This window comes from Triticum urartu, chromosome 7A (assembly GCF_056163025.1).
Source record: "Triticum urartu cultivar PI428250 chromosome 7A, HENAU_Tu73, whole genome shotgun sequence".
NCBI classification, from domain to species: Eukaryota; Viridiplantae; Streptophyta; class Magnoliopsida; order Poales; family Poaceae; genus Triticum; species Triticum urartu.
The window spans coordinates 723247884-723263117 of NC_141879.1; the positions used below are offsets into that span (position 1 = coordinate 723247884).

The 15234-nt window shown below is 44.4% G+C and overlaps 1 protein-coding gene across 1 annotated transcript; it reads left to right on the forward strand.

Annotated features, from left to right (window-relative positions):
• Positions 1-313: 313 nt before the first annotated feature.
• Positions 314-3618, forward strand: LOC147962261 (protein FAR1-RELATED SEQUENCE 5-like). Its single transcript, XM_087534118.1, has 4 exons — positions 314-596; positions 628-849; positions 1229-2734; positions 3440-3618. Exons 1-4 carry the CDS (start codon positions 350-352, stop codon positions 3616-3618), a joined length of 2154 nt encoding a protein of 717 aa, XP_087390244.1. The 5' UTR covers positions 314-349.
• The last annotated feature ends 11616 nt before the right edge of the window (positions 3619-15234 follow it).

A 15234-nucleotide genomic window follows, 5' to 3' on the forward strand; every position in this document is an offset into this window, starting at 1 on the left:
GCAAATTCCTGCCAACAATGATATTGGAGTTCCTGCATTTTACACACAGCAGAGCATCCATGCAGGTGATGCTGAGTTCGTTGCGGAATCTCCTAATCCTATGGTCATGCAAAATGTTGTCAAAACTGTGGCAGAAGCAATGGGTACGGGTGGCCACTCACTTAATGCAGGGGTGGCCGCAGGTGGTAGAACTAACCCTGGAACAGAAGCAGCAGAGACAGATGCGCACACCCTTGATGACACAGGTGCTGCAGGTGATACTGGAGGGACTGTTGGAAATGGATTGACAGGCTTGGAAGGTGAGAACGATGATGAAGCTTGGTCACAGCCTAGGGAACCTTACATAGGCATGAGGTTTGACACTTTGGAAGGCGCCAAAGAACACTACAATGCTTACGCTTTACAGCTTGGGTTTTCAATCAAGATGAACACATCAAGGAGGACTGTTGATACTGGTGTGTTGATAAAGCAGCAGTTTGTTTGCAACAAGTTTCGGAAACCTAAAATTGATGATGGAGGAGTAGAAAGTATTCCTGCCCTAGATAAGATTGTTGAACAAGAACATGATGTTGATGAAGATGAAGAAATTATCTTTCTTGGTGATGAGAGTAAAAAAAAAGAAGAAATGCAAGAAGCGGAAGCGAGATACAATAGTGCAGACAGGATGCAAAGCAAAGATGGTGGTCAAACTATTAGATGGTCGTTGGGAGGTGATTTACTTTGTTGCTGAACACAATCATGCATTGGTTGACAAACCATCTTTGATTAAGTATCTGCGATCACATCAAGGGATCCCCCCAGAAGAGAGGGCCTTCCTTACACATCTCCACAATTGCAATATACCTACAGGTTTTTGAAAACAAGACTGCACTTGCCTTGGTTTATTGTGTTAGTTGCTTAACCCCTATACAGCCTTTTGCCTAGATTTAGTTTGTTAGTTTGCTCAAAACCTAGCAAAAAATATTTTTGCCTGTACTTACATTTGTTTAGTTGTGTTAGTTCCTTAAACCATATCAACAAAATTGATTGCCTTATGCTAGTTGTGTTAGTTGCTCCTAGGTCTTGAACCCAAGCACTGATTTGCCTGCATCTGATGCGTTAGTTGCTTGCATTCTTAAGTTGCAAAAAATTCCTTTTTTTACACATCTCCTTGTTTAATTCTGGATTTGTTTCATGTCAGGAAAAAAAGTTTAGACTAACATTCATATATGGCTTTGCTCCCCTACAGGTCGAATGATGCACATCATGTCGGATTACTATGGTACAGAGCTGATTGTCCCTTATGGAACTAAGCATATTTCAAACCTAAAGTCGGAGTTGAACAAGAATGCAACGAAGGAAGGTGATATGATTGAGATAGTTGCCTACTTTAAAGATCAGCAAAAGGAAGATCCAGATTTCTTTTATAAGATGAGGTATGATGAGGAGGACAGGGTTGAGAATATTTTCTGGGTTGACGGTGCAGCAAGGAGGGCTTACGTGGAGGCATACCACGACTGCATCTCATTTGACACCACATACATGACTAACATGTATAACATGCCCTTTGCACCATTCATTGGAATTAATCGACATGGGCAGTCATTCATGTTGGGGTGCGGTTTTGTGAGGCAAGAGTTGGCTACAAGCTTTGATTGGCTGTTTGGGACCTTTCTTGAGGCAATGCATGGTTTAGCACCAACAAACATCATTACTGACCAGGACATCGCGATGGCACAGTCGATTAAAAGGATGTTTCCAACAAGTATCCACCGATGTTGTCGTTGGCATATAATGAAAAAGGCTCAAGAGAAGCTTGGCGCCTTGTTGGGGCGAAACCCTGGATTGTCAACAGATTTCAACAGCTGCATTGACTTCAGCTTGACACCAGAGGAGTTTGAGGCAGCATGGGCTGCTCTGATGTTGAAGTATGAGGTTATGACTCATACACACTTTGAGACCCTATATAAAAACAGGGAGACATGGGTTCCTTGCTACTTCAAACACCAATTCTTTCCCTTCTTGCAGTCAACCCAACGTAGTGAGGGATTCAACGCTGTCCTGAAGCGATATGTGAACCCACACAATTCGATCCTCAATTTCGTCAAGCAATATTCAAAAATACAGACTCACATACTTGTCCGAGAGGGTGGAAAAGACTACCGAACAGAGCATTTGCAGACTGAAATGTGGTCGTCTTTTCCTATTGAGAAACAAGCCTATGACACATACACTAGGGACTTGTATGAAAAGTTTTGCACGGAGTTCAAGCTGATTGGGTACAATGTACGGCCCCATGGAAGTCACATGTACGAGATTTACCCCAATGAAACACAAACATGGGTTGCTAAATATGGTTCTAGGAGTTATTTTGTGACATCAGACCCTAGTGCTGGAGACTACATGTGTGAGTGCTGCAAAATGGACAGGGATGGCATGCTTTGCTGCCACATCTTGAAGGTTTTGACCCAACTTGGCATCGATAAAATTCCAGCAAAATACCTTCTTCGGAGATGGACACCTAAGGCAATTCCCAGTGCACCCCCTCATGTTGAAGGTCAACCCGATGAATTGCCAGCACAGTCGAAGAAAGAAATGAGGCACGCAAACTTGACAATGGATTTTGCAAGCCTTGCTCGTGTTGCTAGTGCAACAGATGCTGCTTCAGATATCGTGAGGAAACATATGCGGGCAGCTCGGACAGAAATAAGGCATTTGAATTTGTCGAAGAAAAAGAAGCCAACAGCACCTCCCAATGTGCCACCTGGGGGCCCTGGTGGTCCACCACCGTCAAGTGGTGGTTCTGCACCGCAATCCAGTGCTCCTCCGGCAAACAGTGCCCCTCCACCACCTCCTACTTCAGCTACATGACCGCCAAGCAGCTCTGCACAACATCCCACTACTTCAGCAACAAAGCAAAAGGTGGTTGTTCCTTTTGGAGTATCTGCACAGCCCATGCCAGGGGTTGCACCTCGGCCCAGTGCCCCTCCACCACCTCCTACTTCAGCTGCACGACCGCCAAGCAGCTCTGCACAACATCCCACTACTTCAGCAACAAAGCAAAAGGTGGTTGTTCCTTTTGGAGTATCTGCACAGCCCATGCCAGGGGTTGCACCTCGGCCCAGGGGACCTCCACCACTGCCAGTGGTGGCTGCACCACTGCCAAGACTTGCTGCAACACAACCTAGAGGACCTATGCCGGTAAACAGAGGACCTACACCACCACATGGGTGGCCTACGCAGCTACTGAATGTGACAAACCCACATGGGTGGCCAGCATCAACACCCAGGGGAGCTGCCACACCACCGCCATCGGTACTTTCCCAAGTGCAGAGTGTCTCTGGACAGCAACCTACTCTTACACAGCAGCAAAAGAGTGGAGGCCAATTATTGTCTTCTACTTCAACACCTACTGATGGTCATGCAGGTGCTTCTAGGGTTGACCAACACCTTGGATATCCTACTCCAACACCTGACCCACCTATACCTAGAGACCCACCAAAGTCGACAACCAAGGGAAGGGCGAAAACTAAGATGATTCAATCAGCACTTGAACTGCACCCGAAAAGAAAGAACAAATGCAGTTATTGTAGTTCTGTTGAGCACAATTCGGCGCTCTGCCCAACAAGATTGGTGTGAAAAAGAGTAGAGAATGCGAGAAGGTGGAGATGTTGCTTGCAAAGTTAGAGATTTGAGGAGCACCATGGCTTTGAATTTTAGCGTACTAGAAAGTACCTATGATCCAGAAAGCTTTTGAATTTTAGCGTACAATGTTGTAATTTGATTGAACCATGTTAAACAGATATCTTGTCTTGCAGACATGGACTAGTGCATTACTTTTACTATGCATGCAACTTCTGTTGCATATTCTTGCAAGTTGCAATATTGTGTCACTCAACTAGTTTAAGTATTGTTGTGCTAATTTGATGATAAAAACTACCTTAGTGTAGATTCAAGATGTCTCTCCATGGGGCCTTGTTGTAAACGGTGTTGACCCAATTGCTTGTTAGTTGCTTCCTGATATTTGGAATGTCATTATGGGTGAATCTTGGCACAGCCCTTGCCTCCCAACCACTTGTGAGTGTAAGCGCGAAAACCCCACAGTCAAACCTGTAGAGCAAATGGAAGGAAAAACAGTATGTCATTAGTTGCATAGTTTCTTGTATGTAGTATAAATATAGTAAGAAAATAAACAAAAATAAAGAGAACAGATCAAACAAAAAAGGCCGTGTAAAAAAATCTAGCGGTTTGGATGTTCTGGTTGCTTACTCATTATTTTGCTTTGGGACATCAATGTTGACAAGTTTAAAATCGTCCATGGAAATGTGAGACTTAGGGTAGTGCTTATCCCAGAGAACTCTAACACTTGCGACAATAGACCTTGCGCAACCGTCCAGAGTCTTGTTAGCAAGTGTCCTCCACGAATCAAGCACCTCAAACTTTCGATCTCATATATTCAAGTTGAAAACCCAATAATGATTTCCTATGATTGGATTGCTTTTGTCAATGTTCTCTATGACAGGGAACATGATCTGTAAAAAAAGAATAGGAGACAAAGAAAAAAGTTAGTATACAGCACAGAAAGCCGTGTTTTAATCTCGGCAACTTATACAACTATATAAAACATTTGAGCAACTTGTTATATTACTCTCTGGAAAATTAGTACAGTCATTTGAGCAAACATGTAATGTCATTTGAGCAACTTGTTATGTTACCATAAGCAACTTATGTTGCTACTCAGGCAAGTGTAAACATTTGTGTGAGCAACTTCTTGCATGCTATGTGGTTGTTTACACACTTGTTCCATGCATTTTATAACTAGAAAAAAATTATATGAACAATAAGCAACAGTTTGGCTGACCATATCTTTACGATCCAGCCGGTTGGATTTATTGAATCTTGAAGCAAGCTCTTGGCCGTCTAATGACATCTCCTGCAACATTTTCTGAAAAGGCAAAATAAAAAGGGAATATGCGTCTATGAAAACAGCATGAAGAAAGAAAGCAAAACATTGAAAAACCTAAAAATAGCTACCATTTTCTTACCGAGAATCTCAAGGGCATCACAACCTTCATTGAATCTGGTGGCAAGTTCATCATGATGGACTGTATCCCAATTTCAACTACATGGGTCAACAGGAACCCTTCCTTTTTCATTGCGTTAGCAAGCTCCCTCACAGTTACAAAGTACTTGCCATAGTCAATTACCTTTAGGCTACATTTGAAAAATGAGAAGAAAACAAGAATGTCATGCTGACATGATGCTCATAAAATTGAAAACAAAAAAGTGGTTTTGAATCAACTTGTTGCTCTATTGAACTTTTTCAATGAAAATTGCCTGCTTTTGGTGTATGATATGCCTACATGACATTACATATGTTGCCTGACATAAATGTAAAAAATGCTTGGAAATTGTTTTACCTGGTATCTACATCAGGTGACTCTTCTTCGTTTAATCTCCCATGCAAAATAACCGATGCATACAACCGGTTGACATCAGCTCTGCATTTAAATGAATTTTTCTCGTTGTAGTGTATGAATGGTGACATCATGCAAGGAGCTGGCTTGATTATCCTTCTTTCAAATTTATTTAGGACGGGCTCTCCAGAGCTGCTGCTACTATAAAACTTGCTACCTGATCCTTCTTCTCCTTGGTTAGAAGTTTTTTCTGGTGTGAACACTTCACATGCTTCATTACCGGGTACAATTTCAAAATCATCACTGTCGTCGAGAATTTGTATGTACTCACGTGCTGCGATACTGCTTGGCCCATCACCTCCCTGTGCACCCTCAACTGTAGTTTTTGGAATGAAAATTTCATCTAAGCCAATTGAGAAAGATGGGGCCGGGCAATACTCATCAGCATAACTGCTTGATGATGCGCTTTTGCTTTGGTGATTCTGTGGTCGATCCAACTGTGCTTGAATGAAAATGGGTGACATGCTGTTTGAGCTTTCAACAGGTTTTTTACTTGGAGGGGCAAATCTTGCTATGAGATCACTGATTTCCAGAACATTTATTTCTAGGTTATTCTTTATGCTCGCCTTGAATTGCAGTGGTGGACGGTTTTCTTTATTATCATCACAAAAAATGGATTTTTTTTCCCTTGGGACTCACTGTTTGGGCACTCTGGGCCGCTGAAGTTGACTTTGCAGGCAACTTGCTCAGTGATTCAGGCAACTTTGATGAGTGATGATCAAAGCAAGTTGTGTCACCTGTAGCAGCAGTGGATGCCAAGGGGCAAATGTTTTCTTGATCCTTGCCCAGACCTGCATCTAATAATGGACCCTGTGCTGCTCCTTTCATCTTACGCTCTTTGGCATCATTAGGGACATTTGTTGATTGCGGTGCACTAACGCAAGGGAGCTTTTGTGCTTGACAATTTAGCTCAACCAAAGGTTGCCCACAACTTTGAATAGTTGTGCTCGCTGCTATTTGTGATGAAACTCTAGCTGGTGCTTCTTTGATGGAGCCTAGGTTCCCCATTGAAAGATTTGCACTGAGTTTTTTGCAACTTGCTTCCTCCTTGGGCTGAGTTGCCAGACTTTGTGTGACAGATGATGCAACATTCTCACCTTGGAATCCTTTTGGTGCTCTTGTAGTGCTTGATATTTTAAATACTTCCACCTGGGGCTTCAAAAAAGCACAAGTTGCCTGTTTCTGTACATCAGTTGCCTGCTTTTGATGCTGTGTTTGCCCAGATTTCTTAATAACTGACTGCCTTTCCTTGGGAACCTGCACTTGTTGTGCATTTTTTGAACGCCTTTCTCGTAGCTCCTCTGTTGTTGCTGTCACTACTGTTGGCTTCAGGATGAAGCTGACAGTCCTTTTCTTCTTCGGTGGGATGGGTGATAGTTCCCTCTCTACAATTTCTTCTGGTTTTCCACCCAAGTTATGTTCTGCACCCATTTCTTTCATCATCCTCTTGCGCATGTGTTTTGTACATATTCCCGTCAGGTCCATTGGGGGGAATTCCTTCAAGTCTAATCCCATCAACAAATGCTGAAAAACCCTCTTTGCTTCCCATGCAGCTGGTGCCTCATCAATGCATTCTTTCGCTTCATACAATGGTATGCATGGGGAAAAATGTTCCCGCTCCATCATCACTATGTCTCTGACATTAACCGTGCCAAATTCATCAAGCTCCTTAGGTTTGCTGTCCTTCTTTTGAACCAAAAACTGCAGTGTACATTGTTCATCGTCATCACCGTCCGAGTAACCAGCAGCTCCATCCTTATTCCTGCTGTTCCCACCACCATCAACGTGGCCACTGCTATTACCTCCACTCCTATCCTCATCATCCTTCCCATCCCCCTTCCCATCCCCATCCCTGTCTTCTTCCTTGTCACCGCCTTTTCCAACATCATCATCATCTTCTTCTTCATCATCCTCGTCATCTTCCGTACTAACTTCATCTTCTTCATTTTCATCGCTATCGTTCTCTTCATCCTCGTCATCTCCCTCTTGCTCGACTGTTTGCTGTGCCTTGCCCGCTACTGTACTTGCCACTGTGTCACCTGGTTGTGTTTTCCCATCCTTGCTAGCGCTGCCGTCATGGGTTGCTTGATCCTCTTGTTCCATTTCAGCAATATGTGCTTCCACCCTCTCACCTTGTTCTTCTTGCTCTTTGGGGTTACGCCCAGCATCTTCCCTCCTCACTTCATCACCATCATCATCGTCCGAGTCCCCATCGCTGCCGTTGTTATTATCATCTGCTTCATCATATTCATCTCCATCTTTGTCATTATCATCGCTGTCCGACTTGTATAACTCTTCTTCACTAGGTGAGGTGTCGCTGCCTTCTTCACTTAATAAGCTTTCGCTGTCACTGCCAAACTGTTTACTTCTTTTCATTGAACGCTGCCTGCTTCTTCCCATCTTACTAGGTTCAGTCGTGCTTGTTCCAGCTTCAATATCATCGATCCTGCCGATGTTGTACACAAGCTTTCCAACTGAGTGCGGTATTTTGGAACACATTTCGTGTACCATGATTGATACCTTCTTTTGTTTCTATAAAACAAGAAAATAAAAAAGTGGTTAGAACATATAGATATCAAAAAGGAGAGGTAAAGCTTAGTAAAAAAAATACTCTAAGCAACTTTGAATTGGGAATCTGGAACATGTTAAAATTTGATTTTAAAAACTGAAGTTGCCTACCCTAAAGAAGCAAGTTGCTCAAAGACATGTTTAAGAATTGCCATGACACTAGTTAGCTTGAGAAAAAACAAACACAAGGAAAAGAAGGCCATAATGACTTGATGATAACAAATAAATGAGAAAACAAAAGCTAATAATTTACTTACTTCTTTATTATATGACTCGGGTAATCTTGCTGCAACAAACTTTATGATGTGATCCATGCTTCCAAACAAACTATCGTCCGCACATCGGGAAAACTCGGTCTTAAGCTGATTGCATTTGTTGGAAGAGAAAAAAAGAATAAAAAAAGTGTGAGCACATAAGATCCATTTGTGAAAAAATAGTACAACATAGTATATAATTTCACGCTGAAAAATAGGCAAATTTTCCACCTAAGAGTTAAGCTGAATTAGTAGCATAAAAATTGAGTCACACACCCACTGCATTTCCCTTCAGAAAACATATTCTGTTCATCACAAAAAACCAAAAATGGTATGCTTGTCTGAAAAAAACTAAAGAAATTGCTTTACCAAAATTATAAGACTTGCCAGATTTAAATACATGAATTGCCTATTTTTCTGTCATTGTTGTACATTGTACTTTAATAGTAGTCAACGGAGAAAAGAGACATATGTGTCCTAATAAAACACAAGGTGACATAAAAAGAGGAAAAAGAAAAAACTTACACGTAGTTTGCCGTATTGACCCGGGCCCTTCTTATCCTTCTTCACGACTTTTGTGATCAAATCTGAGTTCCAAACAGAAACTCTTGGTGTCAAGCTTGGGATAGGTTCATCCACATCAAGTGAGTCCAGATACAATAGCTGCATGGGAGTAAAAAAAGATGATTTTCCAACAGAAAAAGAAAGAAGAAAGAATAAGAGAGAATCAAATGTTACGATTGTCTGCACTTACTACAAGATGAAAAACACAACAGCATACAGTATTCTTCTTGACACCTGCTACTGTGAATGCTGCCTTTAACTGATCAACAACAAACTGGCAGACATTTGTCTCTGTTATACCATTGACATCCATAACAGCAGGGAAGCTTTTTGGCGATATGTTTAGACTTGTTGACGGTGCAAGAAAGCAAGAAAAAGCGACTGCTAGCCAAGCACGAAGGAAATTGTCGTCATGAGCTCCGCGCATATTTACAATCATCTTACACCATGCCGTGAGGGTTGGTGAGTTCTTGGATGTAATGTTGTAGATGCTATAAATGGCCTTTGTGATGTCAGGACGATTCTCAAAACAGACCTTTCTGCCCCTGTTTGGCAACCCCCATATTCTATGAACGCTCGCTGCATCTACCGGGATCTTCCCCCTCTCTGGTATAACAATTTGGGACCTCTCGGGGTCGTAGTGCTTCATAATCCATTGGCTGAGATCTGCATCCATTGTAGTGGCTACGAGGTCCAACAAACCCCCAAACTCTTTGTCAATTATGACACCCTTTTGGTCAGTTATAAGAGATTTGTTTAGTTTATACAGCCTTGCAGGCGATCCTCTGTTCCTAAAACCCTACAGAAACAAAAACATAAAACATTGGGAACCCCCCTATTAAAAAAAGATATGAGGCAACACATGTATGCAGTTTGGCAAATCATACACATTAGATGGGCAAAAAAAGGAAATCTAAGCAAAAAACTGCATTACCTCATTTCCTGAACACTTTTGGCGCTTTGCTTTTCTTGGATGATACTCAATATCTTTGTCAGGTTCACGCTCATTATCTTTGTCAAATTCAGGGGCCTTGTCAGCATCTGTAGATACATCCCCGTTGCTATCAATATCTGATGGACGGGGGCCACGAGCAATGACCGCTTTCGACATTCTTCTACGCTTGTACCCAATTGTGGTTGTGGGGGCAGTACTACGAGCCTACAGAGGTCAAAGAACCAACAAAAAACAGCATATATAAAATGCTGCCCATTAAATGCATCACAAAAAAGGAAGAAGAATGATTTCAAAGAATTTTCCGCACGCACCTCTGTTTCATTATCTGCACTAACATTAGAAGGATCGGCATCGGGGTTGACTGGAAAGCGGTCTTCCTGCATTTCCTTACTGCTGCCATCCATTGTTCTTGGTATATGACAGAAAAAAGCCATTATTAAACCATGGGTAAAAAGATACATACATAGATAAACACATGAGTTTGAACAGTTAACTAATCAGAAAATGAACAGCTGCTTCCACTTGAACTATCTTACACAAAACTAATTCCACTTCAAGTAATGCACAAGGACACATGTGAACAGTTAAAACTAATGCACAGGCAAAGTGCATCCTCTACATTAGGCAAAAACAATGACAAAAACAGGCAAAAACTATTAAGGACATCTATTACAAAACGCGTGACAAGAAAAACACATGCAGGTTAGTGACCTTTCAGTTAGGCAAACACCATGCAAAAATAAACAGGCAACTAATAGACAACTATTAGGCGATTTTTTTTAGCAAACATGTGTACATAGAAAAGAACATACTCAGCAAAACTATATCAGGGGTAACCATTGTCGCGAAGCTGCATAATGGACTCAAAAAATAGTCATATGCACAAAAAATGTTGTCCACCAGGTACGACTATTTGCTGTATCGGTTGGGCAAACATCATTGAGTTGACAAGCAACTAGGGAGACAAAACAGTTATGCAAACTGTGAAGTTCATCAGTTGGGCAAACCCCATCTAGTTGACAGGCAACTAGTGAGACAATTATTGGGCAACCATGCTGTACATCAGTTGGGAAAACTACATCCAGTTGACAGGCAACTAGGGAAACAACTGTTAGGCAAACTACGCTGTACATTAGTTGGGCAAAAACAATTCAGTTGACAGGCAACTAGGGATACAACTGTTAGGCAACTAACCCGAATTAAGCAAGCAAACAGAGTAATAGGAACCGCTGACCAAAAACTACTGCAAAATCGCCTCACCAAAATCGATTTCTCGCGCATCTAGAACCTCTAACGGTGGGTTAAAACATGCACGCACACATGCCCTAAAAATCGAGGGAAAATCGAGGGAAAATCGAGTTCCTCCACCCTTCCACAAGCATCAATGGGGCGATTCATCTCGCATCTCAACCAAAAATCGAAGCATCCAGGGCTATCCTAGCAACGGGGCGACTCGTCTCGCACCCCCAACCAAATTTGGCGCATCCGATGCTATCCTAGCACGGGGCAAATGTACAGCCAGATGCATAGATAGGAAGCAGAGATGGGGTGGAAATGTACAGCGAGAGCTAGGGCGGGGATTACCGGAGTCTTGGGGCTGCCGTTCACAGCACTGCCGCCGCCGGTTGTCGTTCCTCCCTAGATCCAACCCGTCAACGAATCAGCACGGCCAACATCGCCGAGAGCACAGAAATGCCTCGCCCCTTGAACGAAAACGCTGTGCACTGCTTGAATCGACGGGGGGGAGGAAGGAACCGCCGGATTTCGTCGCGGGGAGGAGAGCAAAGACTCAGAGATACGGCAGTTTCGAAAATGGGGGGAGCCGTTCCTCTTCGCTGGAGTGAGGGGAGGGCGGTGGGCGTGGGAATGGTGACGCGCGACGTGGCTGCGAGGCTGGGGATGGACTAGTCGTGGCGTGTCGAACGAGCCGGGCCGACAGGGCGAAACCTGAGACGCGCCCCCGATCAGATCAGGCAGCACCTGCGCGTCGCGATTTAGATCGGACGGCGCGCGAGGGTGTGCGCTCGGGACGCCCAACAAGCACAGCTGCACTTTTAAGAATTTGGGCTCTTTAGCATACTCTCCCGTGCTTATGCTGAGGTTCCTCGCTGCTTGTCCAGGCACCGTCCTCGTCACATAGATTGATCTGCCGGGCATGATAGGGGTTCCTTATATGTATTACGTTCTGGTCGAATTAGTTCGTATCCAACACGGAAGGAATTAGTCTTTTTTCTAGGAATATAAGGAATCGGGGTTGGGAAGGAAAGATCAATCTTTTTTCTTTTGAGGGAAGGAAGGAAAGATCAATCGAGGCATGATCGATCAATCATTGTGGTGAGGAACACAGGAACGCTTTGGCTGGGCTTGGGCTGATTGATCCGAGTTCACATGGGCCAGCCAACGATCTCTATATGTGACAACCCTTCACCTTTTAAATCTCAACCATCAATATTTATGACTAACATCAAATCAACAGATATAAAGGGGTGACTTATGGAGAACCATGAAAGGATCCTCCCTTTAATATTAGGTATAGATTTAACGTGGGATAATGTGTTTTTCAATTATGTGCAGTGTTGGTAGTACCGTGTGTTTAAATGGACGAAGAAACCTCATTTCGGCCGATGATAATGGTACAAATGATGTCGGTCGGACCGATAACAATCCTAGTAATGAAGAAGATGACAGTAGCGATAACGATTCGTGGTCATCATATGATATCTTACCTTCAGAGGATTTTGCGAATAATGAACATGGTGCAGACAGTGAAAATGTAAGTGAAGTCTATTTGATTCCAGTTTTCAATTGGCAGAGTTCCATATGTGTAATAATTTTTCTGTGTTTTTAATTTACAGGAAGATGTGGACATTGAGAATGAGCAAAATAATTTTGAGGAATCGTGGGCCAATAACTTGAGCCAGGTTCGTTCAAAAATTTTGTACCACGCGCGGTAGTTTGTAATAATCATAAAAACTGACATAATTTCATATGTAATTTTGTAGGAGGGTTCAGATGGTCCAGATGGTGGTGACGACGAAGCAGAGATGGATATCGAGGAGGCTCAATACCAGCAAGCGCGTATTGGAGACACATTGGAAGGTCATGGCTATGACTTTTCGGTCACAAGGGGATGCATATATATTCTACAACAAGCACACAAAAGAACATGGGATTAGCATCAGGAGAGAGAAGGTGAAACGAGGGAAGGGTGCTTCAGGAATAATACGGTTCAGGCAGTTTGTCTGCTCTAGGGTAGGGAGAAGGCAGAGGAAATTCATAACCATGGAGGGTCGCACCCGCAGGCTAAGCTTGCATTGGGTTTTTTTCCATCGGTCAAATGCATATAATTCTCCTTTTTCCACTTCGTCGATCAAATGCATATAATTCTCTTTTTTTTTCCATTTTGTCGATCAAATGCATATAATTTTCTTTTTTCCATTTCGGCAATGAAGATCAATTTGTACAAAACAAATTTATGCAAGTTTTCGTCGTGTTTAAGGATCGCTCGTGCGTTCTTTCATACATATTTCTATCTAATTGAAATGCAATCCACGACACTAATAAATAATTGATAAATTATTCGAACATTCCATTACTCATTACGATATTTTACATGGTTGGTTCAACGAAATATTACATTCGAAATTAAAATACACTAAAATAAATCAAACTATTCCTCGTCGCTAATCAGATCTACCACTATGGGCTTGCCGCCGTTTCCGCCGCCGTCTTCGCCGCCATCGGAGTCAGAGTCATCGGAACCGGCGAAGTGGGCGAAAAATTCTGCCGCGGTCGCTGACTGCTGCGCTATCAGATCAGTCGACTCCCTAATCGCCTCCAGTACCCCGGCTCATCGTTCAGGTCCCTCGGGTCAACCACCTCCGCCGGCGGCATCCAAACGGTCTCCCAAGTCGAGTTCCGGATCGTGCAGATCAAACCCGGTGACTCCAATGGGTCGCCCTCTCCGTAGTCGAGTTCCGGATCGTGCGGATCAAACCCGGTGACTCCAACTGGTCGCCCTCCTCCTGCATCGCCGCCAGTTCCGGTGGAATCTGAAACTCAGCGGCAGCGGCTGGAGTGGCTGATGCGGAGATGGACGCGGCCGGGCATTGCGCCGGACAGAGCTGCGCCACCGGCAGAACTGATGTCGGGTTTGAGTTGTGGTTGGGTATGTGCGTGCATGAGAAGAGGCGCCGGGTGGGGTAGTTTCTGCGTGCGTGAGAAGAGGCGCCGGGCGGGGTGGTTCTTTTGTAGGAAGGAGGCGGGGCAGGCGACCCGCCGGGGGTGTGCGAGGGTCGGGTCAGCGGGGCTGGCGGGGCGGCGGCGCAGCGGGGCAGGCGGCGCAATGGCGCAGGCGGAATCGGCGTAGGCCATGCAGCGCGGCAGCATGGGCAGCGCACAGATGAAAACAGGTCGGGCAGGCCATTCGCGGCGGCCTGGCCAGCCCTGCATGCATTTTTTTCTTTGACGGGTGCCCTACATGCCTCACCTGGTGTTTCGTATGAACGTATTCTTCTACATATAAGAGGCGTGTGGGGCGGGCGGCGGGTGGGCTCTTTTTCAAGATATGGCCATCATGCCCCTGCTTACGAAGGGGTATCGAGAGTTTGATTGGTCCCCCCCCCCCCGAGAGCCATTTTGTGTGTCCGTGTTTTTTCCCCAAACCCTAAAAACCCCTGGCGGCGCTGCGGCGATTAGGGTTTGACGTGGACTCGACTTTGCCCTACGACTCGTTGCCGGTGCAAGAGAGAGCGGAAGAGGGAAGTGCTCCGGGCTCATGGCTGCGTTTAGCGCCGCGGGCTCGGGGGAGGGGAGCGATCCCCAGGCGGGCTGCACCACCAGAAGGAGACTCGAGTAGGCCTTGGGGAAACTTGATATATCCGAGGAAGAGGCTACTCCTCTGATCCTTGACGATCGCGTCGAGGGGACGCCGGCGAAGTGGCTTTTGGCCGGGAAGGTGCTCTACCGGAACCATCTACACATCCAGACCATCACTAATGCGCTTCGGCCGGCATGGGGCAACCCGCGTGGTTTGCAGTTTAGATCAGTGGGCGTCAACATGTTTATAGCAGAATTTGAGAATCAGAGGGACAGAGATCGAGTGTGGGGCGGTTCGCCATGGCATATTAGTAAGAACGCCGTGGTGCTCACTGAGTTTGACGAATGTATGCAGCCTGATAAGGTCCAGTTCGATCGTCTGCAGATTTGGGCTAGGGTTATGGATTTACCCTATAACCTAAGGGATGAGGCGTGGTGGATGCCGATCGCTAAGTAGAAGGATAAAAACGCCCAGTTTGTCAAGTTTAATCATAATGGTGGTTGTCTGCGAGCAAGGATATCAATTGAGGTTCACAAGCCTTTGAGAAGGTGGATTTTGATCGATTCTGCCAGGAGAAAGAAGACGGACTTGTATGACATCCAATATGAATAGTTTCCC